This window comes from Ahaetulla prasina, chromosome 10, assembly GCF_028640845.1.
Source record: "Ahaetulla prasina isolate Xishuangbanna chromosome 10, ASM2864084v1, whole genome shotgun sequence".
Taxonomy (NCBI): Eukaryota; Metazoa; Chordata; class Lepidosauria; order Squamata; family Colubridae; genus Ahaetulla; species Ahaetulla prasina.
This window is the reverse complement of record NC_080548.1, coordinates 24,106,929-24,134,837: the sequence shown is the minus strand read 5'-3', so window position 1 is coordinate 24,134,837 and position 27,909 is coordinate 24,106,929. Positions and strand designations below refer to the sequence as shown.

At 45.9% G+C, this 27,909-nt stretch overlaps 1 protein-coding gene across 2 annotated transcripts; it reads left to right on the top strand.

Annotated features, from left to right (window-relative positions):
• Positions 1–3: 3 nt before the first annotated feature.
• PSMC4 (proteasome 26S subunit, ATPase 4) lies at positions 4–16,188 on the top strand. Of its 2 annotated transcripts, none has more exons than XM_058195541.1 (11): positions 4–189; positions 2,392–2,490; positions 3,696–3,882; positions 5,423–5,569; positions 5,967–6,076; positions 7,516–7,609; positions 8,092–8,259; positions 10,680–10,756; positions 11,477–11,645; positions 14,376–14,431; positions 15,334–16,188. In XM_058195541.1, the coding sequence occupies exons 1-11, from the start codon at positions 154–156 to the stop codon at positions 15,445–15,447; spliced, it is 1,257 nt and encodes a 418-aa protein (XP_058051524.1). In that variant the 5' UTR covers positions 4–153; the 3' UTR covers positions 15,448–16,188. The 2 variants fall into 2 exon arrangements, with proteins under 2 accessions (XP_058051524.1, XP_058051525.1); XM_058195542.1 differs by lacking the exon at positions 4–189 and adding an exon at positions 196–365.
• The last annotated feature ends 11,721 nt before the right edge of the window (positions 16,189–27,909 follow it).

Here is a 27,909-nt window from a genome sequence, read left to right as displayed (position 1 = left end):
CGACGGGAGAGGTGTCCATCAAAGAGACATAGAAACCCAAAAGCCCGGACTACAACTCCCGTGAGCCTCTCTCTCTCTCTATCTCTCCCTGGCCGGGGAGCGTGGCCGGAAGCGGGATCCTCCAGCCTGGTTTCCGGCCGAGGGGGATTAAAGATGGAGGAGATCGGCATCACGGCGGAGAAAACTCAGGTAAGGGAGGGAGAGCGGAGGAGGAGGAGACGCCGAAGTCGCGGGGAGAGAGGCGGCGTGGTCGGCGGTTCGGCGTCTTCTTACCCGCTTCCGAGGCTTGGGAAAGAGGCGGAGGAGCGCTAGGAGCCCGAGGGACGAAGACCAGGGAGGCGGAGATGCAGAGTCACCGCTCGTTGGTAGGCCTGGCAGTGGGGATGAGGATGGCGGGGGGAGAGCAGGCCGCGGCTGCCGGCAGGTTCCATCCTCCTCGGCCGTGTTTTGATTTATGGAACTGGCGAGCTGATTAATTTTTACGTTTTGATGGGTGGGGGGTCATTCTCCTTGGTACGCTTTTGAGGGGGGGTGTTTCCACATAGAAATAAATGAAATTACTGTATCATGGGTTGCCTTCTTTCCCCTCTTTGGAAGAGCTTTATAGCTCCCGCCTCCTTAAGAAAGTTCGAAACATTCTTAAAGATCCATCTCATCCTGGGCACCTTTTTTTTTTTTTGAACTATTACCATCTGGCAGACGGTACAGGATAATATGTGTTAAGGATAGTCTTATCTCACAACCGATGTTGTGTGTTATTGAGCAGAGTACCCTTTGAGTTCAGGCAGGAAAGCGACTGAGAATGGTTGTGGATAATAACAGTTAACATACAAACAAACTGGGTTTGGATAATATTTTACTTTTAAGGGAAAAAGCAGGATTACAGTTCAAAAAACCATCCAAGTCATACACGTATAAAGTGTATGAGACAAAGATCAGTCCAGGGATATTTTTCGAATATGAAGTCTTCTTACCAGTTGTAGAAAATACAATAAAACAGATCATCTTTAGTTTCATTCAGGAACAAAGTTCAATTAAAAAAAACAGTCAATTAATATTAGAGAAGCAATAAATAGCCATGATCATGCATAGAGATCAAATAAAGAGTTACAGCATATGAGCAGGTAAAATAGTGTAGTATCCACACAAACCATAATTCAGCTTTCCTTAACTACATTGGCTACAGAGCTCAGCCAGTCAGGATGCATGACGATGCAACAAAGTTTTTAAAGCTACATAATACTTTTAGCTACAAACACACAATGTTGGTTTATATAAGACAGGGAGCCCTTGACTTACAACAGTGACACGGGCACAGGGAAAAAAGGGACTTATGTTCGTTTTCCACACTTATGACCATTTATGAAATGTTTGCTTTTTTTTTTTTTTTGCAACTGTTACTGTTTTCCTCAAAACTGATAAGTAGCAAAGCCACAACTCCCTGTGGGTTTAATAGAGGCTGACATTGGATGTTAAAAGGTTACTCAAAACAGATGGTTGAACCTATCCCTATCCTAAATAAAAAGTTATGCAAGCTTAGTAAACCATGTGCTACATATTAATTCTGACGTGTTAACCTAAGCAGCTTTAAGAAATTTAAATGAACTCCACATTCTGTTTAGGTGCATACAACAGACCTCAATAAGTGTTGTGACCCAAGCCCAAGTAGGTAGTAGGAAACTCAGTCCATGAAAAAAACAAACTTTATTCAAACAGCTGAGAATTACTTCATTCCCAGCGTAGGTCAACTAAATTAAAGCAAATTCCTCCCAACACAATTCCTCAGTCCTATCGCACACCTGGGTCCAATTAGGCAAACTGCCAAAGGCCTTTCTTGGCAAACGGTCAGAAGTCACAGAAATAAATGCAAGACAAAGCTATCAACGTTGTTTTCCGGCAAAGAGCCCAAACGCCGTTGCCGGTCTCTTTTAAGCCTTATGGGAGGGCCCAATCATCTCTTGGCCCTACTCCCAAGTTGTCCTTTTTTGCTTGATCTGCTCTTGCCTTTTGGCAGCTCTTCTCATGCCTGCATTAGGAACAGGCTCCTCCTGTTCCTCTGCCTCACTCTCAGTCAGTCTCTGGAAGCTCTGGAGTGCGCACCTCACTCCCCGATGGCCCTGGCCTCACCTCAGCCTCATCGCTGTCCGACTCTGTTGCCAGCTCCGCAGGCTGCTGCGGACCACAACAATAAGTCAGATAAAGATCAAATACATTCAATTGTATACGTTAAACTTGTTTTTTGCTTCCATTTTGGTTTCCTTTTTGGGGATTTTTTTGGCCTCAGAATGTTGTGCAAATCCAGGACTTTATCATTCATACTATATGAAAGATAGAAAACGGGGATATTCTATATCCAAGTTATTTATATCTAACTTGTGTTTTAATTTATAGGATGAGCTTCCTGCTCTCTCTGTTTCCAGACCTCAGACTGGCCTCTCCTTCCTAGCTCCTGAAGCTGAAGATGTCGAGGATCTATACAGCCGATATAAAGTGAGCTGATCTCCGGTCACATGCTACCATGGTTTAGCAGCGCTGAATAGCGTTATTGTTTCTAATTTGCATTTTGTACTTGTCAGTCTACAACCCAGGTGTCAAACTCGCGGCATTCCGTTGCCATCATGTAATGTATCGTGATGATTTTGCCCTTGGCAGAGCTGGGGTGGGCGTGGCCTGTGTGTGACGCATCCGCCCCGCGGGCCACCAGTTGGACACCCCTGGTTTACAACTATGCCTGTGTTCAAAAGTAATTGGAAGAGTAGAACAGAAGATGTTGAAGAAAGTAAATTATTTATTAACTTTCTATCCTGCATTTATTTGTGCAACTCTCAAAGCGGTCTACGTCATGCTTTTTCTGTCTAATTTTTCCCATAACGGCATCCCAATCAAGTGGGTTGGACTGAGCCCGATGTCACCCAACTGACTTGTAGCCTCCTGGTTTCTAGTACAGTATGGTTGATAAAGTGTAACAAACTGGGTGTCACAAGTATATAAAAGAATAGATCTCTGTAGAATTTTATTCAAGTGCCTCGCTTTAGTTCCTTCTTCATGTGTGCTATCTTTTCTTCGGGTTGCTCTAGCTGTTGCTATTAGCTTTCCGGACCAATGGGCTACTGAGTTAGTCGCTCTCTTTCCCTGCCAAGAAAAGCATTATGGGAGGAAAAACCAGAGAAAATAACTGCTTTCTTACCGCCCCCCCTCCCCCAATTAAAAGTGTATTGCCAGAAAGTACGCTTTAACTAGTACTTTCGTTTGTTTTTCCTGCTCTCTCCTTCCAGCTTTTTTGTTTTGTCTCATGTTCTGTTTTTTTTTTTTTTTAGATTACAACATAAAGCTCCACTCTTAGTTGTGAATGGCCATGAAATTTTAAAAATAAGTATAACCATTGTTTCAAAAATAATGAATACAACTAGATCAGGGGTCTCCAACCTCGGTCCCTTTAAGACTTATGGACTTCCAACTCCCAGAGTCCCTCAGCCAGCAAAGCTTTTTCAAAATTATTATTATTTCAAAATGTACATTTCCCATACTTTTCTGGTATTCGAGATTCCCATACTACTCAGTAGGGAGAGTATGCTACTTGGTACACATGCTCAGCAGGAAGTCATGATGTGGATGCTTATCTCTTGTCCTTTCTTTTTATAAGCGGGAATTTTGCAGGTGCAACAAAAGCCGCACTTTTCTTTGTCTTTTTGTAGAAACTCCAGCAAGAGCTGGAATTCCTGGAGGTCCAGGAAGAATACATCAAGGATGAGCAGAAAAACCTTAAGAAAGAATTTCTGCATGCTCAGGAGGAGGTGAAACGTATCCAGAGCATCCCGCTGGTCATTGGCCAGTTCCTAGAGGCGGTGGATCAGAACACAGCCATTGTTGGTTCTACCACAGGTGCAGTGCTCATCCTTTTTGCTGGCTCTTGATTGGTGGAAAGTTGCGAGAAAAGAACTCCTCTTTTCTTGGATTGCCTCCCTGGTAGCTCACAGGCCCATTTTGATTTCTGTTAGACAGTCTAAGGCAGGGGTCACTAACCTTTCAGACCTCAGGGACCACTAAATTCATAATTTTAAATCCTGTGGACGACTAATATGATCTGCCTAATGACTGGCTGGGTGGGCGTGGCAAGGTGGTCATGTGACTGGGTGGGTGTGGCCAACTCAGTGTCACTCATGTTGAGGGGTGCCTTGCCAGCCTCTACTCGCTACTCCTTGCCTGCCCGCCAGGACTCTTTAGGGCCCCAACAGAAAGCAGTTGTTGGAGCTAAGCAGCCACCATGAGAAAAAATTGGCAAAACAGTTGGCTCAGTTCAAATTGGATCTAACCGAGAAGGAGTCTCAGCACCTCACTGAGGACTACAAGCATAGGCTTTCCAAACACAGGGAAGACCTGCGGGAGTGCAAGGCCTGGAGGCTCAGCGGGCTGAGATAGTCAGCCAGTTCCAAGCCATGATGCTGTCCCACTGGATTGAGGCCCTCTGGCTCTTGGCCACAAGCGGTTCTTCCCCCCAGCCTTTGCCCAAAGCCCCACACCAGGAGGCTGAAGCAGACCCCAAGTTGGAATTTGTGCCCCCTCTGACCACACAAGAAGACCCTGAATGGGGACACTCTCTGCAGCAACACAAACATTCATTGCATGTGTCTGTCCCAGGGGCTGTAATTTCAGGACTCCTGATTTAGTGCAATATAAAAAATGCAAATAACTTTCCTGGGGACCACCAAAAATTTCTCACCACCAGTTGGTGACTGCTGGTCTAAGATGGGTATCAAACTTGATCCTGTCATGGGCTGTAACAGGATTTTGTTTGCCCTTGGAGGGCTGGGGTGGGCTGGAGATGCAGCAGCCGGGGTGGGCTGGAGATGCAGCAGCATGAGCCTGTCCCTCACCATTTCCCAATCTGGCCTGTGTGTTTGACACCCCTGGTCAAATGACCGGGCTATTTACGAGACCGCCTTCTGCCACCGATAGCCTCCCAACGACCTGTGCGCTCCCACAAAGTGGGCTTGCTCCTGGTGCCATCAACCAAACAGTGTCGGCTGGTGGCCCCCCAGGGGGAGAGCCTTCTCTGTGGCAGCACCGATCCTATGGAACGAGTTACCTCCAGGGCTACGCCAACTCCCCGACCTCCGAACCTTCAAGCGGGAACTGAAGACTCTATTATTCAATCGGGCGGGACTAGCCTAAGTGTTTTAACTTAATTTTAACTTTAATAACAACAACAACAACAATAACAATAATAATAATAATAAATGCCTCAAAGCAGCATTCTAAGACATGAAGTTGCAGCTACACTTGATGGTCCCTGCTTTTCAGAGAGAAGGGAGGAACCCAGCCCTATATCGGCGATAGGCCTAACTAAGTGATCTTCCATACTCCCCATTCCTTGGAAGTCGAATTAGGACCCGGTCTAATCTTGTGAATGTTTCCAATGCAGGTTCTAACTACTATGTCCGAATCTTGAGCACCATTGACCGTGAACTACTGAAGCCTAATGCTTCTGTGGCCCTACACAAACACAGTAATGCGTTGGTGGATGTGTTGCCTCCCGAGGCCGATAGCAGTATTATGATGCTGACTTCAGGTAATGTTCATCTATTTTTCTTAACCAGAGATGCAAACTCTGCTCTGTGCCTGCGTGGAGTGTAGGTGTTTTGTTTGCCAGATTGTCGTTTTATCTGCAAAAATGTCAGATAAATATGAGACTGAATGGGCTAATAAAACTCTTTGTTGCCTCTGCTCATCATATAGTTGCTGAGCACATGAAGTGCGGTCATGTGACCGTGGCTATTGGAACTTTGGAATTGGGTCATAAGTATCCCTGGTAAGGTCTGTTGCAACTTTGAAAAGTTGCTAAGTGAATGGTTGTAAGTCGAGGATTTCTTGAATTGAGAGCAAATAAATCATAGAATCAGGGGTTGTTTGCAAAGATGGGTAGTTAGTGGGATGAACGCTTATCAGTGTCTATTTGTTCCAAATAGATCAGAAACCAGACGTGATGTATGCTGACATTGGTGGGATGGATATTCAGAAGCAGGAAGTCCGAGAAGCCGTGGAGCTGCCCCTCACTCACTTTGAACTTTACAAACAGGTATTCTAAATTTCAGGGCTGAAAGCCCGCAAACAGAAGTGGACACAAGTAGTCCTTTTATTATAGTTATATCTCAGTTCTGTTTTTCAAAACTTCTTCAAAACTCATATAAGGCATTTCTCTCCTCCCACTTAGCTCAAGCATAATGACTTCTGAATTGATTTGTGTTCAGGTTATGAAGAGATGGACAAGCATATTTCACGCATTACCTATCTCTTAGAACATAACATTTTCAAGTGTCAAGTAAGGTGTTTTTTAAGCTGAGGTATTAGCAGTTATAAGACAGGAAGAAATATACGTAAAAAGAAGCATGCAGTCTTGATGATATAGTAGTTGCCAGTAGCTAGCTAAGTCTTGCCTGTTGTCCTAGACCAGTGATGGCAAATCTTTTTGCCATCGCATGCCAAGAGCGGGGGTGGGTGGGTGTCATGCATGCACGTGGCCACACCTAATTCTATGCGCCCCCACGTGCATGCGCGCACGACACCCCCACGCTCCCCTTGCTTTTGACACAGTGGGTCCGGTAGGCCCGTTTTTCTCCCTCCCCAGGTTCCAGAGCCTTTCTAGGAGCCTGAGGAGGGTGAAAACGGCCTTCCCCACATATCCCCGGTGGCCCTCCGGAGGCCAGAAACTGCCCGTTTGCAAACTTCTTGTGGGATCGGAAGGCCCGTTTTTTGCTCTCCCCGAGCTCCAGACGCTCCCCAGGCTCCAGAGCCTTTCTGAGGGGGTGGGGAGTGGGGAAGGCCTCCTGGGGGGTGGGGAAGGCTGTTTTTGCCCTCCCCAAGCTCCTAGAAGGCTCTGGAGCCTGGGGAGAGCAAAAAACGTGCCATCCTCACACCCACCCCCAGGTCTTCCGGAGGCAGGAAACAGTTTGTTTCCCTACTACTTCCAGTGGGCCCAGAAGGTCTAAAATCAGCTAAGCTCACGTGCCCACTGATACGGCTCTGCGTGCCACCTGTGGCACATGTGCCATCGGTTCGCCATCACAGTCCTAGACCATGAAGTTCTCTTGGCTTTTCACAGTGTTTGTATGTAGCCATTATGAGTTAATGGCTTAGTAGGATTCAAGCACAGTCATTATTTAGAGCTAGATGCAATAAAACCAGAAAGCTCACTCGATGCACCAACAATGAAAACAATGCTTAAATACGCTAGGCATGTAACGCTAAGTTACGGTTCGCTTAATGTATAACTGCCATTGTAGTTTTGGCTATTTGTTGCCAGGCAAAATAGCGCAGTAGGGTTAATAATTGACTGGATTCAGAGGTTTAATCTTAGCGCCGACAAAGAGCCCATGTAATATTGAAGTACTGATGCCCATACTTCAGCCAATTGAGACTGAGGGCATCTTTATTAAATCTGGGGGAAAAGTAAACCATGATGGTCTCACAAATTAATTATTTCATTGCTTGTTGCTTCCTTGTGTGGCTCTTTTATAGATTGGCATAGATCCTCCACGGGGCGTGTTAATGTATGGGCCCCCTGGCTGTGGAAAGACTATGCTGGCCAAAGCTGTGGCCCATCACACCACAGGTAAGTATGGTTTTGGTTATATTACCATGTGTCGTGTATAGAGTCCTCCCCTGTTGGGTATTTTTCCCCTCTATCTGAGCTATTTTAATGTTTTATTGTCAACCTTTTTGGTACTTCTTAGTGCCTGAAGCTGAAAATGGGCAAGGTTTAAGTGTTGTACTTTTAAGAAGCCAACATGGACGGGGAAAATAGTTGCTAACCAACAAGGGCAACTGGACGTTGCACCTGGAGGCATCTTAGAATGTGCATTATCATCTTTCTCTGTAGAGAAGAATAGGCTACCTCTCTGAAACCTTTTTAGTCTTCGTAAGAGCACACAGATCAACTGATGGAAAGACACTTTTGGTTACTCTGGAAACCACCTACAAGCTTGACCTCAAATGTATATCGCTTCATAAATATACACAGGCTCCTGCACAATCCTATGCATAATTCAGACTGCTGTGAACAATAACCCAGAGTCATGATATCTTTCCGCCCAGCTGCTTTCATTCGGGTCGTGGGGTCCGAATTCGTGCAGAAGTACCTAGGTGAGGGGCCACGTATGGTCCGGGATGTTTTCCGCCTGGCCAAAGAGAACGCCCCGGCCATCATCTTCATCGATGAAATTGATGCCATTGCCACCAAGCGTTTTGACGCCCAGACTGGAGGTGAGTGGGCAAGCAGAAACAGCTGCATTTTGAAGGGCAGCCCTGATTATCTGGGTAGAAGATGGAGGAGGTTTGAAGAATGGGAATGTCCACTTGGTGCCTGGATGTTTTCAGGCAGTTCCAGAGATGTCTATGTGGAGGGTTCTGGAGAGGTGGAAATTAACCTACCTTTTTGCCCTAGTGGTGTCCTCACTGATTCATCAGCTGAATTATGTTTCTGCTGTCGTTAACTAGAACTTGTGATTATTTTATCTATCTGCATTATGTAAGCCACTCCACAAAGGCTTTTATCTTACAAATCAACACTGAAGCTAAGCCAGAATCAAAAGGGAAAACATTGCTGTGTTTGCACAATACACTTAATCATGTTAGTTAAAGACGTATGGCTGAATTTATATAACTGACTGAGTTTGATCAGCCCTCATGCTCCTGTTTAACGTTATTTGCTTTTGTTGTGTGGGGGGAGTTGTGTGTATGTGTGTTGTGAAAACCTAGCTTTTTGATGCTGATGATTTGATGTGTTGTAAATCCTGAAACTTGACTTATTTGGTAACAAAACCTGAACAAACTCTACTTTCCTTTCTTCCTTATTCAGCACTTCTGTATGCAGCATTCTTTTCTCTCTCTTCCTGATTTGCATTAGGGACTAAATGGGTTTGACATTTCTTTAGCGGTATAAATCTCTAGTACAGCGGTTCTCAACCTGTGGGTCGGGACCCCGTTGGGGGTCGAATGACAATTTGCCAGGGGTCGCCTAAGACCATCGGAAATATGGGAAGTATACTTGCGAGTCGAAGAATCGCGCTCCAATGGTTGACTGCACAAGCCAGCTGCAGGCTCTTCAAATCGCTAGCCGAATTCGGCTTCAGGCGCGATGAATTAAAAAAGAGAGAAATCTTTGCTCTGATGTCTCCCTCTCAAGCCAGCTGCAATCGCTCCCAATCGCTAGCCTAATCTGGCTTCAGGCGCGATCAATTTAATAGGGGAGGAGTCTCTGCTTTAATGCCTCCCTCCTCAAGGCAATCGCAAGCAGTTCAGATCGCTAGCCAATACGGCTTCAGGTGCGATAAATTCAAAACGAAAATAATTTTACGGTTGGGGGTTGCCACATCGTGGGGAATTGTATTAAAGGGGTCGCCACATCGTGGGAAATTGTATTAAAGGGGTCGCAGCACTATAAAGGTTGAGAACCACTGCTCTAGTACCTGTCCAGTTCTTAGCTGCTGAGAATCGCACAGTCCTGGTTACAATATGTGAGCCTTGCTCTTTCCCTGCCATGTCACAGTGTGTTGGAACTCTGGCTTTGCAAAGTTCTTTATCTGTTGAGCATAATGTTGGGTTGGCCTATGAAAGCCAGAGGACAGTCTGTCTCTAGGTGGGTTTATGTTTCTGTGTTTGTGAACTGCAGCTTCTAATAGCTACAGCAAGAGTGCCTAGTGGTGGAAGATGTGCAGTTTATATTTAAACAATATCTGCAAAGCCATAGGTTTTCTGTTTTCTCAGGTTTAGGCTTGGACTTCTTACCCTCATTTCTCAGCATTCAGTAAATTAAGCCCTCTTTACTATCTTTGTGCAGATTTGTTCAATGATGTGAGATTTTAATTCGGTTTGGGAAGGTGTAGGACAAGGGTGTCAAACTCAAGGCCCGGGGGCCGGATCTGGCCTACAGGGCCAGCCTGGAAACAGCGAAGGACTGGTCCGCAGTGCCCCTGCCAGCGAAAACGGAGCTCTGTATTTGCTGGCAGAGGGTTGCAGGAGGCCATCGCAGCTGAAAACGGAGCTCAGGAGCCCGTTTTTACTGGCAGAGCACTTGGGCCACCACAGACGCCCTTGACATGAGTGACGTCAAGCTGGCCATGCCCACCCTAGACATGCTCACTCCGCCCCACCCTCCCCGAGGTCAAAAACAACCCTGATGCTGCCCTCAGTGAAATTGAGTTTGATGTCCCTGGTGTAGGATAACAAGTGAGGATTTAAGAAAGGGGAGGTTAGAAATCCTGGCAGCTCTTAATTGTAGGAAATAGTAAACTCATTAACCAAATTCTACCATTCTGCAGAAATTCATTTGGAAGAGAAGAATTTCAACATTAAAAAAAAAACCTAAACTGGGGAAAACCTTAAGAGGATAGATTGCAAAACTTCTTACTTCATTTATCTGTTTTTGAAAGTTTCACGAGGTTCTGGTTCCTCTTCGGTGTCTTGTCCATATTTTTATAATAAGTTGAAATTTGGGACCATGAATAAAAAATTAAGAGTTCTTTGATTTTGAGTTGCTTCCCAGAGGGATCACAAGCTGGTGTGATGTCCTTTAAAATCTGTGGAACGAAGGATGAATGAAGACTAAAAATATGGAGGAATGCATGGACTATTTCTCTTAGCTGGCCGTCCTCTGATAGGTAGTTTTGTCGGTCTCTCCACAGCTGACAGAGAGGTTCAGCGGATTCTTTTGGAGCTTCTCAACCAGATGGATGGCTTTGACCAGAATGTTAATGTCAAGGTGTGTGGGGGCTTAAAGATGACTTGAATGATTTAGGGTGACAATGATCTCCTTCCACTTTTCTTCATTTTGCATTGCACAAATACAGTGCTTAATGCGATGTGCCTGTGTATGAAAGGGGGAAGGGGAAAACTCATCCCAAATCCCAGGAAAATACCCAAAATTAATATATTGCAATCAATAAAATTTTAGCCCACAGTTCACAATGGTTGATAATCTGCCGAGGCACTTGCCATGTCAAAAAAAATTATGCAGCTTCCTTGCCCATCTAGGTCAGGTTTTTTTTTGGCATGTACCTAAAATATTAAGTAATTTTTTCCAAGCATGTTTCATCTTGGGTTTGATGGGCTGGGGTTACAAGAATTCCAGTAATGGAACTGTTTCCCATTTAGAATCAATTCTTTGTGGGTTGATTTTCTTCTTCTAATAGTATTCCTATGATCCAACGAGGCAAGAAGCTTACAGGCAGTTGATGGTTTTCTGAATCCTTGTTAGTCATAACAATCATATAATCGCCAAGCTTTTTGAAGATGCTAAAGTCAGGAAAATTTCAGACTGGGGAAAGATTTTCTCATTTTACTTATTAAACTTCAGTTCACTATCTGTCTTAGTCAGCTGTGTGTAAGAGCACACAAGCCATGAATATAGCTTTGGCTTGAGTTGACACTTTAAATTTCAGAATTGATGTGGTTTCTTCTTCTCTTGTTCTTTTGACCACAGGTGATAATGGCTACAAACCGAGCAGACACCCTGGATCCTGCTTTGCTCCGACCGGGCCGTCTAGATCGTAAAATCGAGTTTCCTCTGCCAGATAGACGCCAAAAACGCTTAATCTTCTCTACCATCACCAGCAAGATGAATCTATCTGAGGAGGTGGATCTGGAAGATTGTATCCTTGACAAGAGCTTGGGAGGTGGGGGGGGGGTGCCTTATTGAAGGGACATCTATAGCAGGGATCTCCAAACTTGGCAACTTTTAAGATGCGTGGACTTCAACTCCCAGAATTCCTCAGCTCTGACTGGGGAATTCTGGGAATTGAAGTCCATGAGTCTTAAAAGTTGCCTAATTTGGAGCCCCCCTGATCTGTAGAGCAGAAAGTTAGGGATACATTTCGATGTGGGTTTTTTTGGAATTTTTTCCCCATCCTATATTATTGTAAAGAAATGACATATAGTTGCCCAGGACTCCCTCTGTGGGATAGATTACAGTTTCCATTTCAGGCAGCAGGTTGGGGGAGACAAAGGTTTTGTGTCTAGCACATCTTATTGGGGCAAAGTATTCAAGTTCCAACATCTCATAATTGTATGATTTCACTGTATGATTTCGTTGCATCCTCCCTTTTTTCTGTTAATTCAAGGTTGTGTATATAGACACCTCTCTCTATTTTTTCCTTCTAAGAACAACTCTATGAAGTAGGCTTGGCTCAGAGCGGGTATCAGACCTAGAGTCACCCAGCGGCCTATAAGTTCAAGTGAGGACTTGTACCTGAGTCTCCCTAATCCAGTGTTGGAATGCTGATTAAAGTGTTGAAGAAAAGAGACCCAAATCCTAGTCTACCCTTATCTGTCGAAATGTGCAGTGTAATTTGGGCCGGTCATTCATTCTTAGTCCAATGTATCTCCATGGGCCATTATTGGGGGGGGGGATTTAAAAAGGAACAGCGCTATGTGCAGTACCTTGAGCTTCTGAATCAAGGGCAGGGTAAACATTTAGTAGAGGAGGAGGAAATGCTCACTTTCTGATAAATTTGTACAAGGACCATTGTGAGCCCAGACATTCAAAGGAGAAGCAGTAAAGTCTCATTTAAAAAAAATATATCAGATCAGACATAATTGCTTGGGATACCTTAGATTTTTCTCTCTTTCTATTTTAGAAAGAGTGCAGAGAAGAGCAACAAAGATGATTAGGGGACTGGAGGCCAAAAGATATAAAGAACGGTTGCTGAAATGGGGTTCATCTAATTTAATGAAAAGAAGGACTAGGGGAGACATGATAGCAGGGTTCCAATAATCTCAGGGGCTGCCCCAAAGAAGAGGGAGTCAAGCTCTTCTCCAAAGCACTTAGAACTAAGGAGAAATTTCCTGACAGAACAATTAACCAGTGTAACAATTTGCCTCCAGAAGTTGTGAATGCTCCAACACTGGAAATTTTTAAGAAGATGTTGGATAACTATTTGTCTGAAGTGGTGTAGGGTTTCCTGCCTGGGCAGAGGGTTGGACTAGAAGACCAAGGTCCCTTCCAACTCTGTTGTTGTTATTAGATAAAAATACTTCAGTTATTGCTTAAGATGCATAATTTTCAGCTGCTTTCCTTGGGCCATTCACACCACCAATTGTTGCGTTGCAAGAGCTGCTTCTTGCCCAGCAGATCCCTCCCTCCTCCAGGAACAAATTAAAGGCAGCTACTATGGGAGGGAGTATTCGTGCTATAATAGTTTCTCCTGACTGGTTAGAGCTGTTTTCTGTTTAGACTTGAAAACAAAGCAGGCGGGGTTGGACATTGGTTGTGTTCTTGCCTAATCTGCCAGTGCCTTTTGTTACGAAACGGAATATCAACCAAGTTCCATTTTGTGTTCCTGCTGGATTCCTCCCAATTCATCTGGCCCATTCTTCAGAGGGAAAGAGGATTCCAAACCTTATGAAGCTTCATGTATGAGCCAAAGTGGTGCAGTGGTTAGAGTGCAGGCTACTTCAGCTAACTGCTGAAGCTAACTGCTAACTGCAGTTCGGCAATTCAAATCTTACTGGCTCAAGGTTGACTCAGCCTTCCATCCTTCCGAGGTCGATAATTTTGGGGGGCAATATGCTGAGTCTGTAAACCGCTTGGGTAAAGGTAAGGTAAAGGTTCCCCTCGCACATATGTGCTACACATTACTGACTCTAGGGGGCGGTGCTCATCTTCGTTTCAAAGCCGAAGAGCCAGCGCTATCCAAAGACGTCTTTGTGGTCATCCGGCCAGCATGACTAAATGCCAAAGGTGCATGGAACGCTGTTATCTTCCCACCCAAAGGTGGTCCCTATTTTTCTACTTGTATTTTTTACGTGCTTTCGAACTGCTAGGTTGGCGAAAGCTGGGACAAGTAACGGGAGCTCACCCCATTACGCGGCACTAGGGATTCGAACTGCTGAACTGCTGACCTTTCGATCAACAAGCTCAGTGTCTTAGCCACTGCACCACCACATCCCTTCAAACCGCTTAGATAGGGCTGTAAAAGCACTACGAAGGGGTATATAAGTCTCATTGCTGTTGCTATTGACTGGGAAAATGTACCTTTTCCAATGAAGTGATTACTTAACTTTTATTTCAATCATTGGTTCCCAATCTGTTGGTTTTCCTGTAACGTTTCGCTGGGCCAAATGGAAAGGTGGCCACTTAGAACAGGGGTCTCCAACCTTGGCAACTTGAAGATTTGTGGACTTCAATTCCCAGAGTTCCTCAGCCAGCTTTGCTGGCTGAGGAACTCTGGGAATTGAAGTCCACAAGTCTTCAAGTTGCCAAGGTTGGGGACCCCTGACTTAGAAGAGAAATGTCCCGATTGCAGAAGGTCAGCTAGCTGAAATTGTGGGTACGGTCAGGTTGGGCTTTTTCTCTCCTATCTCTTTTCCTTCACTCCTCCTAGATGTGGCACGACCTGATAAGATCTCCGGAGCTGACATTAACTCCATTTGCCAGGAGGTTCGTATGCTCTTGTTCTTCGTGGAAGCAGATGGCCATCTGTTTTCGGCCCCGCTTCCTCTTTATTCTTGTCTACCAATTTTAACAATTTGGGGAAATGAGAGAAATCTTCAGAAGGGGGTGGTGGAAATAGGCATGAAATGTCAGGCTGTGAATCATGCTCCTCCTGGGTCAACTTCTGCGGGAGAACGTGTGTAGGCTGGTAGCCAGGAACTTAAGCTGGGAGTCACGAGTTTGCATCTTGCCTCTACAGCAAACACTGTAGGAGGACTAAGGTTCTTTGCCAGCATTACCTCCGATAATCTTACCCAGATTACTGGGTTTTATTCTCCTGGTGGTGGATTTTAGCAGACATCCCCCACCCTCCCCCATCGGTGGCCTTTCCACTTAGGTGGGATAAAAGAGAAGGCGAAACAAAGCATTATACATGGAAGTGAATGGAAAGATTGCTGGTTGAGATTCATCAAACAGCAATATTAGTTTTCGGCTTCTAACCAGTTGGGAACTGGGAATTAAAGTAGGGACCCTCTGAATAAATGGATTTATATGTTAGCTGTATGTGTCTATATTTGCAGTAGCTGTGGTGGGCTCGGGAGTGCAAACATACTTCAGTTTTCAATGCAGGAATCCAAATTTTCACATACTCGACAGTCTGTTGACATCCATGGAAGGGAGGCTACCGCTTCCTTGGGCAATTACATTGGGCTGCAGTTCCCAGAACGTCTTGCCCAGACTGTGCGAAATTATAAATCAGAACGAGAGCGTGCCTTTCAAGTATTGCTACACGGTGTCTTTCCACCTCTCTTCTTGTGTTGTGAGCGCTCCCTTTTCTTCGTAGCTGTGGGTTTGAAACATTTCCCCCTTTCTTCCCAGCCTCCTTATCTTCTCATTCTCCCTTTCAGGCTGGGATGCTGGCAGTACGGGAGAATCGTTACATTGTCCTCGCCAAGGACTTTGAAAAAGCCTACAAAACGGTCATCAAGAAAGACGAACAGGAACATGAGTTCTACAAATAAAGATGGGAACAGCAGGGCCAAGCGCTTGGTTTGGTCGTCTCAGTCCTTGCGGTGGAAAGAACCGCAAGGTTCTTTTGTGTGTTTCTGGTAGGCTACATTTATCCTGTGTTGTTGTTTTTGTTAAAAAAAAAAAAAAGGCTATCCAGAAATGCCGCTGTTCCCTTCATCGATGGAAATAGGATATGAGTGTGTCTTTATCTCCTCCCCTCCATCCCTATATGTTCTAGATCTGCCTCTATTGTTTTCATTCTTAGGCCCCATAGGGAATAAGATTTGAATTGGATTACCATTTGGGGGAAGGGGAGTGTGGGTGGGTGGGGATAGACCTGCCAGCTATCATTACACCACAGTTCCATCGTATCACAATGGAAGGTCACAAGATTGGGGCTTGTGGTTGATAGTTGAAAGCAATAGTTGGCCTATAAAGTGCATGGGTTCATATTGCAGGCTTGGTTCACATGTTAGATCAAAACCAGTTGAACCTTTTTTTCTAGCATTGCGTAACGCCCATCTGAAGTTTTCACAGCTTTTCTAAATTGGGCTCTACGTTACGCTAAGCTAAGTTTTGTTAAACATGATTTGAAGGAATCTCAGTTTAGACCCATGAATCCCCCACGAGCCACATTATGACTTAATAATATATTGTATGACACTGATTATCAAAGCATCGATGATTTGTTAGCAAATGCAGTACATGGAATTTATTCTTATGGTTCAGAAAAATAAAAGACTTGGCATACATTTTTGCAAGTGTTGGTGCTGCTGTGGAAGAAACAGGTTTCTTGGAAAGCTTAACCTCTAAGATGACTTTTTGTGTCAGGCGCGAAAGACCGGGACCACACGTGAAGTTCCGTTGCCATTCTATTGCTCATGCCAGTAATCTACTCCACTAACAGCGCTATTTTGGTGCTAGAGAAGGGTTGACAGAATTCAAGGAGTGGGGAGTTAGACTTAGTCTGTTTGAGGCTATGTAGAGATTCTTGGCTGATTCCTTTTTTGACTCCTCCTCCCCAGATTATGCCTTTCATTCTACATTTGGAGAACGGCTGTACCAGAATTGTTCACATTTTTTGCAACAATGTCTAGCCCATTAAAGAACATGTATTATTTTAATTCAGTGTTGAAAACAAGAGCCCTTTTTTTAGAAGCAATAGAATTATCCTATAGAAAGTATCCTCCTATTTTCAGGGGATCACCTTGCACAAAAGCTGGCCCATGTAACACTGTTGTTTATTCCCAAACTATGCTGTGCTGAAACCGATCGTATTTTCATCTGGTAGGTTCACACTCCATGCTAAGAGAAATGAATGAATTTGCACATGCAAACCACAAGCTGTTTAACTTCGTTGCAGTTTTAACAAAAGTTTGTCTGCCTTTGTTCATACTGCAGACTGAATTATGTGGTTTGTTTGCTTGTAATTGAGCCGATTTCTGTTAGAACCGTGCTATATTTTTTCTAATTCTTTTTGCTATCTTGCCTCATAGAGGAAGCTACCACGTTTGACACAAATGTCTCTTTCGTTTGACACAAATAGCAACAAGGGGTAATTTTAATAATAGAAGTAGCAGGAGGAGGGTAAAAGAAACAAGGATTTCTCCTTCAGCGATTGTTTTAGTCATAACACACACACACACACCATGTGTTGTTGGCTCTTGCTAGAAGAATGCCAGACTGACATGGCTGTACAGTACGAGTGGCTTGATAAATCTCGACCCTTGTTTGCTTTCAGTTTTATTGTCTTGCAAAGCAAACAAAAGGCTCCTACTTCACATTCTTAGGGGCCTGGAAGAAGCACGTGCCAAGCCAAACGGAAGCAGAACGTGCTTTTGACCTTTTGCTTAATTGGTTCAACTCTTCACCCCCCACCCCACCCCACCCCAAGTTTGAATGATTTGGCTGCAGTTAAAAATTGCAGTATGTGGGCAGGAAGTGGCACTAGGTCAAAAGTAGTTGCTCTGTTTAAGCTGGAAGTTCTCTACTGAATGTTATGGCTGTCAGTTGGCATAGTAGCTTTGGTAGACATCTGCCGTTAAAACAGTTTTGGGTGACACGGAAATCAGGATGTTATCTTCAGTTACGTGTCAGTTGGCATAGAATAATGGCTGCATTTAAAGCTCGGAGTTAGTTATCCTTTCCCCTTATTCTTCCTCCCCATCAACAGACCTCCCTGTTTTATTTTATTTTTAAAAAGCATAATTTAAAGATAAAGTCCTTATTTTAATTTCCTGCCCATCTTTTGTATGCATGGCAGTCTCCCATGTTTTTTGCTTTTTTTTTTTAAATCTCTGCACAGAAAAATAATGGAACATTACCTTCAATAATGCAATCACTACCATCATTGAAACAGCTGCCATAACACACCATTCATGTGACAGTTAATGATTATGAAATTGAACAGTAATTACAGGTATTGGAGAGATCATACTTTCTGGGTGGAGTATTAATCGGGTCAAATGCTTTTCTCTGGTTGGGATGTCTTTGAGTCTGCTGTTGCGCTCATGTAGGGGCAGATGAAATTGTCAACTTTGCCTTCTCACGTTTTTTAATCTCTGTTCCATCCGATTTGTAAAATCAGAACATTCTTATCAAATACAAGTACCAAAAACACATTTGCATTGTGGAGATTCAAGAAGAACTACAGTATTCAAGAACACATTTTTGTACCTGCTTGCATTAACCACATGAGCTTGTCGGACACAAAACAAGATCTTCATTCGATTCTACGAAGTAATCCTACCAAGATTCATATCCAGATATTTTTACAAGCTGCACTTGCCTGGGTGGATGAATCCTTTTAAAATACCTTAGAATTAAGTGTTTGTGCATTGAGAAAATGGCTGATTTTGGTAACCTCTTATTCAAAATTGACCCGCTCCCCCAAAAGAATGAAAATCCCATCTGATCCTTCTAGATCCCTATGTTCACTTTTTGTCAGTTCAATGACCCTGCGCAGTGCCTCCATCTTAGTTTAAGAATGATTGACAACCCTCCAAACTGGGTTTCTGCCAACACTTAAAATGAGCTAATTTTGCATTTCTGATTCTGAATCAGCTACTTAAAATTCTTGAATGTGATCCTTTCCAAAACTGAAGTGTTAATTTTTTTGAAACTGGGGGTATCGTTATGCTTTTAAGGGCTGATTTTCATACAACTCATTGAATCAGGAAAACGTTTGTTTGTGTAACTTTTATGGCCTAGTCATTGACCACAATAAAGATGCTGTTCCGTTTTGGGCAATTTAGTGCTTGCCTGAGCTCTATCCATTTGGTTTATTTATGGTTTTATTTGTTGTACAAGATCTCTAAAATTCGTTACTTTGATAATGTGTTTAACCACTAGACAGCCCCCGGCCCCTCTGGATCTTAGTTTCAGTGATATTTCCTTATGTAAAAAGAAACACAATGACGGTGGAGTGGAAGCAACCTCTTGAGTTCCTTCTAGTTTCTCCATTGAATTTTCTCCTGAAATCTGACTGGGAATATTGGAAATCTTCCTTCCCTTCTTTCCCATCCTTCCAAATTCAGGAAAGCAGTTCTGAATTGTCATAAATCACATTGTCACAGAGAATATCCATGGGGTTGCTAAGTGTCAACATGAGACTTAATGAAATATAATCAACTGCAATTCTGAATAAGATGTGAACACCAGCAGTCATTAAAACAATATTTTAAGGAAATACAGTGCAGAGTGATCCATTTCATTTTAATTTCTATAGACAGAAAAAGAGAAAACCGGATTCAAAAGTTTAATGTAGAACAGCTGATCAAATGCCTAAAATTATCCGTATCTATTTATTTACAAAGTGCTTTGAATTGGCATACGGATAGGAAGTCCTTGATTTTATGGCCACAGTTGGAAATGTCTGCCACTAAGCGAAGCCATCATTGAGTTGTGCTCAATTTTACATTTTTTGCCACAGGCTGTTAAGTGAATCCAGCTTCAAGATTCTTTAGTTGGAATCTTGTAACGAAGGTTGCAGGTGGCAATCATGTGGCTGAAGGATGGTTCAACCATTGTAAACACAGGCTAGATGCCAGTGGCTAAATTTTGACCACATGGCCATGGAGATGCTGTCACAGTTAAGTCCGTGCCGTTGTAAATTCAAACAGTCGCTAAACAAATGGTCCTAAGTCAAGGACTACCAATAGATTTTACAGAGTAAAATGTCTGATTGCTGTCTCCAATTTAGGAGAGGGGAGGGGAGGAGAGGAGGAGAATAGAATAATAACTATTATCACTTTGAATGTACACTGATCGGCACAATGAAGGACCAGGAGATAAATGGAATTGAGGTAAATGGAAAAAATAGGATTTATTTTTTGTCAAATTGATATGACTGCCTCTCTCACAAACAAGGGCCTCTGAGCAACATACAAGACTAAAAACTACATAAATATTACGAAAAGCTTTAGCAAGCACACGGCTAAGAGAGAACAGTAGGTATCAATAACAATGGCACCACCTCAGTATCTCACAAATCCGCTGCGGATAAAAGCTGGCCTAAAGCAAGCATATCAAGTTATTGATAAGCATTGACTGCGCTTATCAATAACGTGAGTTATCGATAAGCACAGTCAATATTTTGGCAACCGCAATACAAGGTGTAAGAAACTAATCGATTCCCCAGTCACCATCTTCTAGTCAGGTGGAATTTTGTTCATTGGTGGGTTTTGTTTTGTTTTTTTGGAACTGGGTCGTGTCCCATCTAGAGGAGATTTTGCTTGTGAAAACGGGTCAAAAGCCATCAAAACTATTGGTGAGCCTACAGAAAAGCTTTTATTTTTCCAAGACGGCAGCAGCGGCAGGTTGGATCCAGGATATCATTTTAGAGAACCAAGCCGCTGAAATTTCAGAGGGCGCCGAATGAGTCAGGCTTGAGGCATGGCTCACCAAGTCGAAACACACGTAAAACGTTTAAGCCTGGAATCCAGTCCGGTGTGTAAAACGATTTCGTTGTCTACGAGATGTACAATGACAATAAAGGCTCTACTATACACCACCTTCCAAAGCCCCCAAAATAGACGATCTGTCTCTTTTTTCCCCAACTCTGGATTCCACCTGGGGGTCCGCCCCCCACCCCCGAAAGGAGCGCTTGCTCCTGCTGGGAACAGCAGAAGCCGCGTACCAATGTTGGGGCGCCAATCGGAAGCGCCTCCTCCTCACTCATCCTTAACTACCACACGTGCGCCCCGTGGGTGGGTAAGTGGGTGAGGGATGCGAGAAAGAGGAAAGGAGGCGCCTCGTGCCCGAGCGAGCGGGGTACGTGCCTAGACAGGCGAGGCGTCCTTCTGATTCACCAAGAGACACTGATTTTGTCGATCAGAACCGTCGGCAGTTCGAATCCCGAGTACAGGTCTCCGGCGTGAGCAAGGGGGGGTTGGACTAGATGACCTCCAAGGTCCCTTCCAACTCTTGTTCCTGTTACTCAAAGCAAGGTCAGTTCGCCTGAGGTGGCCCGCGGCGGCTCCTAAAGCCCGGTTTAACCCCGAAATTAGTCCGGGAGGTTCTGCCCTTTCTCCTGGGAAAGGAAGCGGGGGAAGCCGAATCGGGGCATCGCAACCAACCAACCAGGCCTGCCTGCCTGCCTGCCTTCCCTGGGTATCCTCCTCTTTCCCACCCCCTCGTGTTTCCACGCACACACATCCCGCTTTACACGCGAGCGGAAAGATCTCCACGCTCCTCCCGCTGCCTCCTGCCTGCTTTTAGCCCCGCCCTTTCGCTGGGCTGGGCGGCGGACCGGAGGGGGGGGGGGAAGCCGCCAGAGGGGCTGCGTGCGACAAAAAGGGGCGGCCGCCGTCGAAGGAGGCAGGCAGGCGGGGAGGGAGGGAGGGAGCAGGCGGGGAGGGCGGGCGGCGGAGAACGGCCTGCCTCTTCCTCCGCGCGGCACAACGGGGGCCGCCGGCCGGGACCCTCGCTCGCCTCTCCATCCCGGCCGGGCGGGGAGGGCGGGCGGCGGAGAACGGCCTGCCTCTTCCTCCGCGCGGCACACGGGGGGCCGCGGGCCGGGACCCTCGCCCGCCTCCCCATCCCGGCCGGGCGGGGGAGGGGGGGGGCGTCCGCCCGCCCCGCCCGCATTTACCCGCGCCGGGCTATGTTCGAGTAAGCAGCCGCTCTGCAGGGAAAGGGGGAGGCGGTGGGGAGAGGAGGGGAGGGGAGGAGAGGGGGATGCCGGGCTGGCGGAGGGAACGGATGGCGGGCGGGTGCCTCGCGGTCCCGTCGGGCAAGGAGCGGGAAGGTTGCGGTGGTCCGGACCGCTAGGCAAAGGGAGGGGGTGGGGGGTGGGCTCCGCTGCGGCTGGGGGAAGCTGGCAGAAGGGGAGGGGGTGATGAGATCCGGGCGGGAAGAAGGCATCGGCGCCCGCCCGGCTTTAGGCTTCGCGTGTGGGGTTGGTCGCTTGTCAGCTGGCAGATGGAGGGAGGAAGGGATGGAGGGACAAAGGAGCTGCCGGGAGAGAGAGAGAGGAGAAGGAGAGAGAGAGAGAGAGAGAGAGAGGAGGAGGAAGAGAGGAGGGAGGAGAGGAGGAGGAGGGGAAGGAAGAGAGAGAAGGAGGGAGAGAGAGGAGAGGAAGAGAGAGGAGGGAGAGAGAGGAGGGAGGAGAGAGAGGAGGGAGGAGAGAGACAAGGAAGGAGGGAGAGAGAGAGAAGAGAAGGAGAGAGAGAGAAGAAGGGAGGGAGGAAAAGAGAGAGAGAAGGAGGGAGGGAGGAAGAGAGAGGGGGAGGGGGGAGGAAGAGATAGAGAAGGAGGGGGAGAGAGAGAGAAGGAGGGAGGGAGAGAGAGAAGGAGAGAGGGAGAAGGAGAGAGAGAGGGAAGGAGGGAGGAAGGAAGAGAGAGAGAAGGAGGGAGCGAACGTGGGCTGGTGGAAGGGAGTGCGTGGCATCCTTGCGAACGGCGGCGGTTGTTTTGGAGGGCGGAGGGCTGTCCTTTCTCCTCTTCCTCTTTCCTCCCGCTCCCCCACCCACCCACCCACACGGGTTTCGAGCAAGCCGCTCGTCCTTTCCCCTCTGGGAGCATCGGCGATTCGCTGCCGGTCGCCCTTTGGATGGTGTTTTGTTGGCCCTTCGTTGCGCGGGTGCCTGCAGGTCTTATCGCTCCAGGTTGGGTTGGCGGGCGGGCGGGCGCGCGCGCGGCTGAAGGACCCCAGTGGACGGTCCTTTTCCAGGCCTGATGTTATCCAGCCCCGCTGCCCATCTTCTCTTAGCCTGCAGGACCAACCAGCTGAAGGGGTGATGGCCCTTAATGTCTGGACCGCGCCAGAATGGCTGGCTTCGCATTATTCCATTAGCCTGTAACAAACCCGTGTGTGTGTGTGTGCGCATTCATACAATTTGCTGGTCTTGCCTTTTTTTTTTAACCTGGTTGGCTTTTGGTGGTTTCATACCTTGTGTTAGGCCAGGCTGTTTGGTTTATTTATGGGTTCCCTATATTTTGTGACAGTGAATTATAGCTCCTCTCTCTCTCTCTCTCTCTCTCTCCCCCCTCCCTCTCTCTCTTTCTCTCTCTCTCTCTCTCCTTCTCTTTCTTTCCCTTCCTCCCTCCCCCTCTCTCTCCCTCCCTCCCTCCCTTTGAGCTATTTTTTTCCCTCTTCTGTCTCAATATTGCACAGGCTACTGATGTTCCCTGTGGCTCACTCACTCCTCATCCCCAACCCCCTACATAGATAGAGATTGCAACAGGAAGAATGCCAGCCAGTTCTTGGATTATCTTTGTTGACTTGTGTGTCAGCTAATGTAAGAACAAACAGAGATACCATGTGCTTTTGAGCAGATGTGCAGTACAGTATGTGATTTATGTCCGTCCCCCCCCCCCGTGCTGAAATTGAGGTACCCTTGAACCTTGTCTAGTCTGGAGTAGCATGGCTAAGCATCTTTTGGCAAAGGAGCCAGTTTGTGAGAATCTTGAAATGTATTTTTAGCAACTGGAGAAGTTGAATATACAATTGCACAGTGAAGAGACTTTCCAGAAGCATTTGGGTTTACTTTCCCGGGCTTCTAATGTCCTCCCATTATATATATGTGGGAGAAGGAGATGAGTTCCAAAGCCCTAAAAAGCAGTACGGGACGAGAAACAAAAAATTGTGATGTAATTTTGGGAAATGTTTAAGGTGCCACAAATATCTTCATTTTTTTTAAAAAAACCAACAGCGTGGACCGTTTTAAAAGTTCTGAGATCCTAATTCAAAACTCTGCATGCCAGTCACATGATTTTGAATGTATAAAGGTCATAGGACAATATGGATGCCAGTAAATCTCTTGTTAAGATTCACACAGCCATTTAAGGATGTGCGTTTCAAACTTAGCAGCTGTAGCTGCCTACAGTACATATAAAAATGCTGGGGCTTCTTTTTTTTTCCTTTTTCTTTTGTTCTTGCTTAATTATTTTGTGGTTTGGCACGTTGTGTAAGCTCAGGCCGTTTGGTTAATGGACAGATCATTGTATTCTGAAATTCCCCAAATAGATTTATTAACAGCTAGGTCAGGGGTCTCCGACTTCGGTCCCTTTAAGACTTGTGGACTTCAACTCCCAGAGTCCCTCAGCCAGCAAAGCTTAAAGGGACCGAGGTTGGAGACCCCTGAGCAAGGTGACGCGTGTTGTGTGGATACACAACTATGTGTATCGTATCTTTGGCCCTATGGCCATGAAGGCGAACCTATGGCACGCAGAGCCTTCTCTGCTGGCACATGCGCCATTGCCCCAGCTCAGCTCTCCGTGGCGTTTCTTTCGTGCACTTCTGTTTCCCTGCAAACGACGAAACAGAAGTTCACGGAAGAAAAAGATCTTACCTCTTGCCGTGCTGCCGGTGTTGGGATGCTCTGCCTCCCACTGGCCAGCTGTTTTTTTGGTCTGCATGTCCACGCATGCACACCTTTGCGTGCGCACACACACACACTTTTCAATTCGGGCATTCACGGGTGCGCAGTTTGGGCACTCAGTGTCTAAAAAGTTCGCCATCAGTGCCCTATGGCAAGTAGAAACTTCCATTAATCTAGGTAGAAATCAATTCAAATTTTCAAAACCTCAGAAAACATGGTCATTGAAATCCAGGTAGCAATCCATTAGAAATGTCATGCGTAAAGAGAAAGAGACTATTGGGAGTCCATCCTTGTGGGCCATTATTTTCTGCTCCCAAAGAAATGAATTAGAACCAACATGAAATTCATCCTTCAAGTTCCTTTCTCACATTACTGAAAAAGATAATTCCCTTCAATTGCATTATGGGTAATTTTGGGAACTTTAAAGGTGTATTTGTAGGCTTAAATGCCCAGTAGATGTGAACTACGAAGACAATCCTTTCACACAAAAAAAATCATTGTTGGCCTATCGGACAAATCAGCCTTTACTAATACTTAAAACAAGATTTTGCTGGGATGCTAATTTCTGCGTTCCAAGTCGAAACCCTCTAAAATACTGAAAATAAGCCCTCCCCAAAAATATTTAAACACATGAGCAGCCAGTCCCCGCCATTTCCTCTGGTTAGGGTTAGGGAGGCAGAGCTGAAAATCAGGTAAGATGGCAAGAGGAGCCCCGAGTTGCTCCACGCGCCCCAAAGTAATAAGACCTCCCCAAAAATAAGACCAAGCGCTTATTTCAGGGTTCAAAAAAATATAAGACGGGGTCTTGTTTTCGGGGAAACACTGTAGCTTTCAATAACTTGAATAAGTATGAATTTTGTCTCGGTGATGCAACTAGACATTGATAGGTATGTTTGGGATGCAGGGCAGAAGTGGGTTTCAGCAGGTTCTGACCAGTTCTGGAGAACCGGTAGCGGAAATTTTGAGTAATTCGGAGAACCGGCAAATCCCACCTCTGGCTGGCCCCACCCCCATCTATTCTCTGCCTCCCGAGTCCCAGCTGATTGGAAGGAAATGGGGATTTTGCAGTAACCTTCCCCCAGAGTAAGGTGGGAATGGAGATTTTACAGTATCCTTCCCCTGGAGTGGGGAGGGAATGGGGATTTTGCAGTATCCTTCCCCTGCCACGCCCACCAAGCCACGCCCACCAAGCCACGCCCACAGAACCGGTAGTAAAAAAAATTGAAACCCACCACTGATGCAGGGAGTTCTCAAGTTAACAACCATTCGTTTAGCAACTGCAAAAAAGTGATTTACAGCTGGTCCTCAGACTTCCAACCTTTGCAGTGTTCTCGTGCTCACGTGATCAGAATTCAGATGCGTAGCAACCTGTGTGTATTTACGATGGTTGCAGAGTTTTGAGGTCCTACGAGTGCCGTTTACGAGCTTCCAACAAAGTCGGTGGGGAAAGCGGAATTCACTTAATTCACTACCTCAGGGGTGTCAAAATTGATTTCATTGAGGGCCGCATCAGGGTTGTTGTTTGACCTCAGGGGGGCTGGGGTGGGTGTGGCCAGATTCGGAATGGCCAGCTTGATGATACTTGTGTCGGGGGGCACCTATGGTGGTCCAAGCGCTTTGCCAGCAAAAACAGGCTCCCAAGCTCCGTTTTCGGCTGCAACAGCCTCCTGCAACCCTCTGTCAGTGAAAGCACATCTCGTGAGCGCCACCTGCGACCTTCCTGAGCTCTGTTTTCATTGGCAGAGGCACCGCGGGCCAGTCCGTCACTTTTTCCAGCGTGGCCCCGTGGGCCAAATCTAAGCACCCCGCCGGTGTATCCGGCCCTTGGGCCTTGAGTTTGACACCCCTTCACTACCTGATTCACCTGACCGCTATGGCGATTGAGCAAAAAAAAAAAAAAAAAGTTCATCAAATTGGGCGCATCTCACTTAGTGATGACTCTGGTTAGTGACTAGGAATTTCTGATCCTAATGTACAGAGAGAGCTACCTGTAGATGCAGCCTCCTTATCTATGAGTCGCTTCTGCGGAGCCAGGAAAAAAAAAAATGTTTCAGTAACTCAGCAGTAAGGGCAATGTTACATGAAGGTCAGCCTCAGGAAGTGAAGGTCAACAGGCTTTTTAGCGCGTTGCCAGCGCAGACAATTATGACGGTAGTGAATATGGGAAGAGGGAGAATAAGTCAGTTCCCTCTTCCTTCCTCCCCAGTTCCAGGGAAGGCAACATCATCTGTGTTAAGTCTACTTCTGCAAGTAATTTTGTGGTCTTTTGGTGATTTCCCTGCAGTCTTATAGAATCTTAGAAAGGAAGTCTGTGCAAGGTGTAGGCCTCTGTCTGTCTGTCTGTCTGTCTGTCTGTCTGTCTGTTTGTCTGCAGGTCTAGAGTCAGAAGGATAAATGCTTCAACAGTTGGAACAGACAGGGTCAAATTTAGTATGGCAGGAGAAAGGAGAACGATGAAAATAATAATAATAATGATTTATTAAACGTGCAATGGTATCCAACTCCCAGCAGTTATCAGTGATCCAGATCTGGTCAGAGGCTATCGAGGAAAAAGAGATTTCCGCTGCATTCCCACTGCAGAAGAGCCGTAGTGGCATGGTGGTTAGAGTGCAGTATTGCAGGCTACTTCTGCTGATTGCCGGCTGACAGCAGTTTGGCAGTTCGATTCCCACCAGCTCAAGGTTGACTCAGCCTTCCATCCCTCCGAGGTGGGTAAAATGAGGACCAGATTGTTTGGGGGGTGGGCAATAGGCTGATTCTGTAAACCAGGGGTCTCCAACCTTGGCAACTTTAAGACTCGTGGACTTCAACTCCCAGAATTCCTCAGCCAGCTTTGTTGGCGGAGGAACTCTGGGATTTGAAGTCCACAAGTCTTAAAGTTGCCAAGGTTGGAGACCCCTGCTGTAAACCGCTTAGAGAGGGCTGTAAAGCATTGTGAAGCGATATATAAGTGCTATTGCTATGCAGGGGGGCAGGCAGCCCAGAATGTTGCTAGTGACTCCGTTCATAAGGCCTTCATTTTCCTTCTCCCTGGCCCTGTGACTCAGAGGGAACCCATCCTGTGCTTCCCATATTCGCAGACACAACCTAGTGAAGAACAGACGTCGCCTTGAGCACAATACTTGTGGACTTACATTTACCAGACACAAAAGCACTTGCTAACAAAGGCCACACCTGTACTACCCCCAATATTATATCCATATTCCTTGATTTCTCCTGGAAGGCAGGTGCATGCGTTTGCACAATACGCACAGTCTTGGTGTGTTTTGTCACAAAGACGAAAATGCAGGTGCCTTCAGGAGGCTGGAAGAGATCTTGGAAAGAATTCAGAGGCTCTTTTATGTTTTTCCCACGTTCAGGTGTTGCATCAGCATCTGGCATGAAACGTTAAGTGCGCCTTCCTCAGGTACCTGCGATCTAACGAATCTTGCTCAACTGCAAATCTTAGAGGCTGTGTTTGGCATAACCAGTGATGTGGGAGGGGAAATTGTCAGGAGTTGGTAGGGCGTAAAAATGTACAACTACCGTGGCCTGGCATCTGTTCTATGCAATAATAAGATCCAGCTACAGGTAGTCCTCTTAAACGACTGCAATTGAACCCAAAACATTACGTTGCTAAGCGAAACAGCTGTTAGGTGAATTTTACACCCT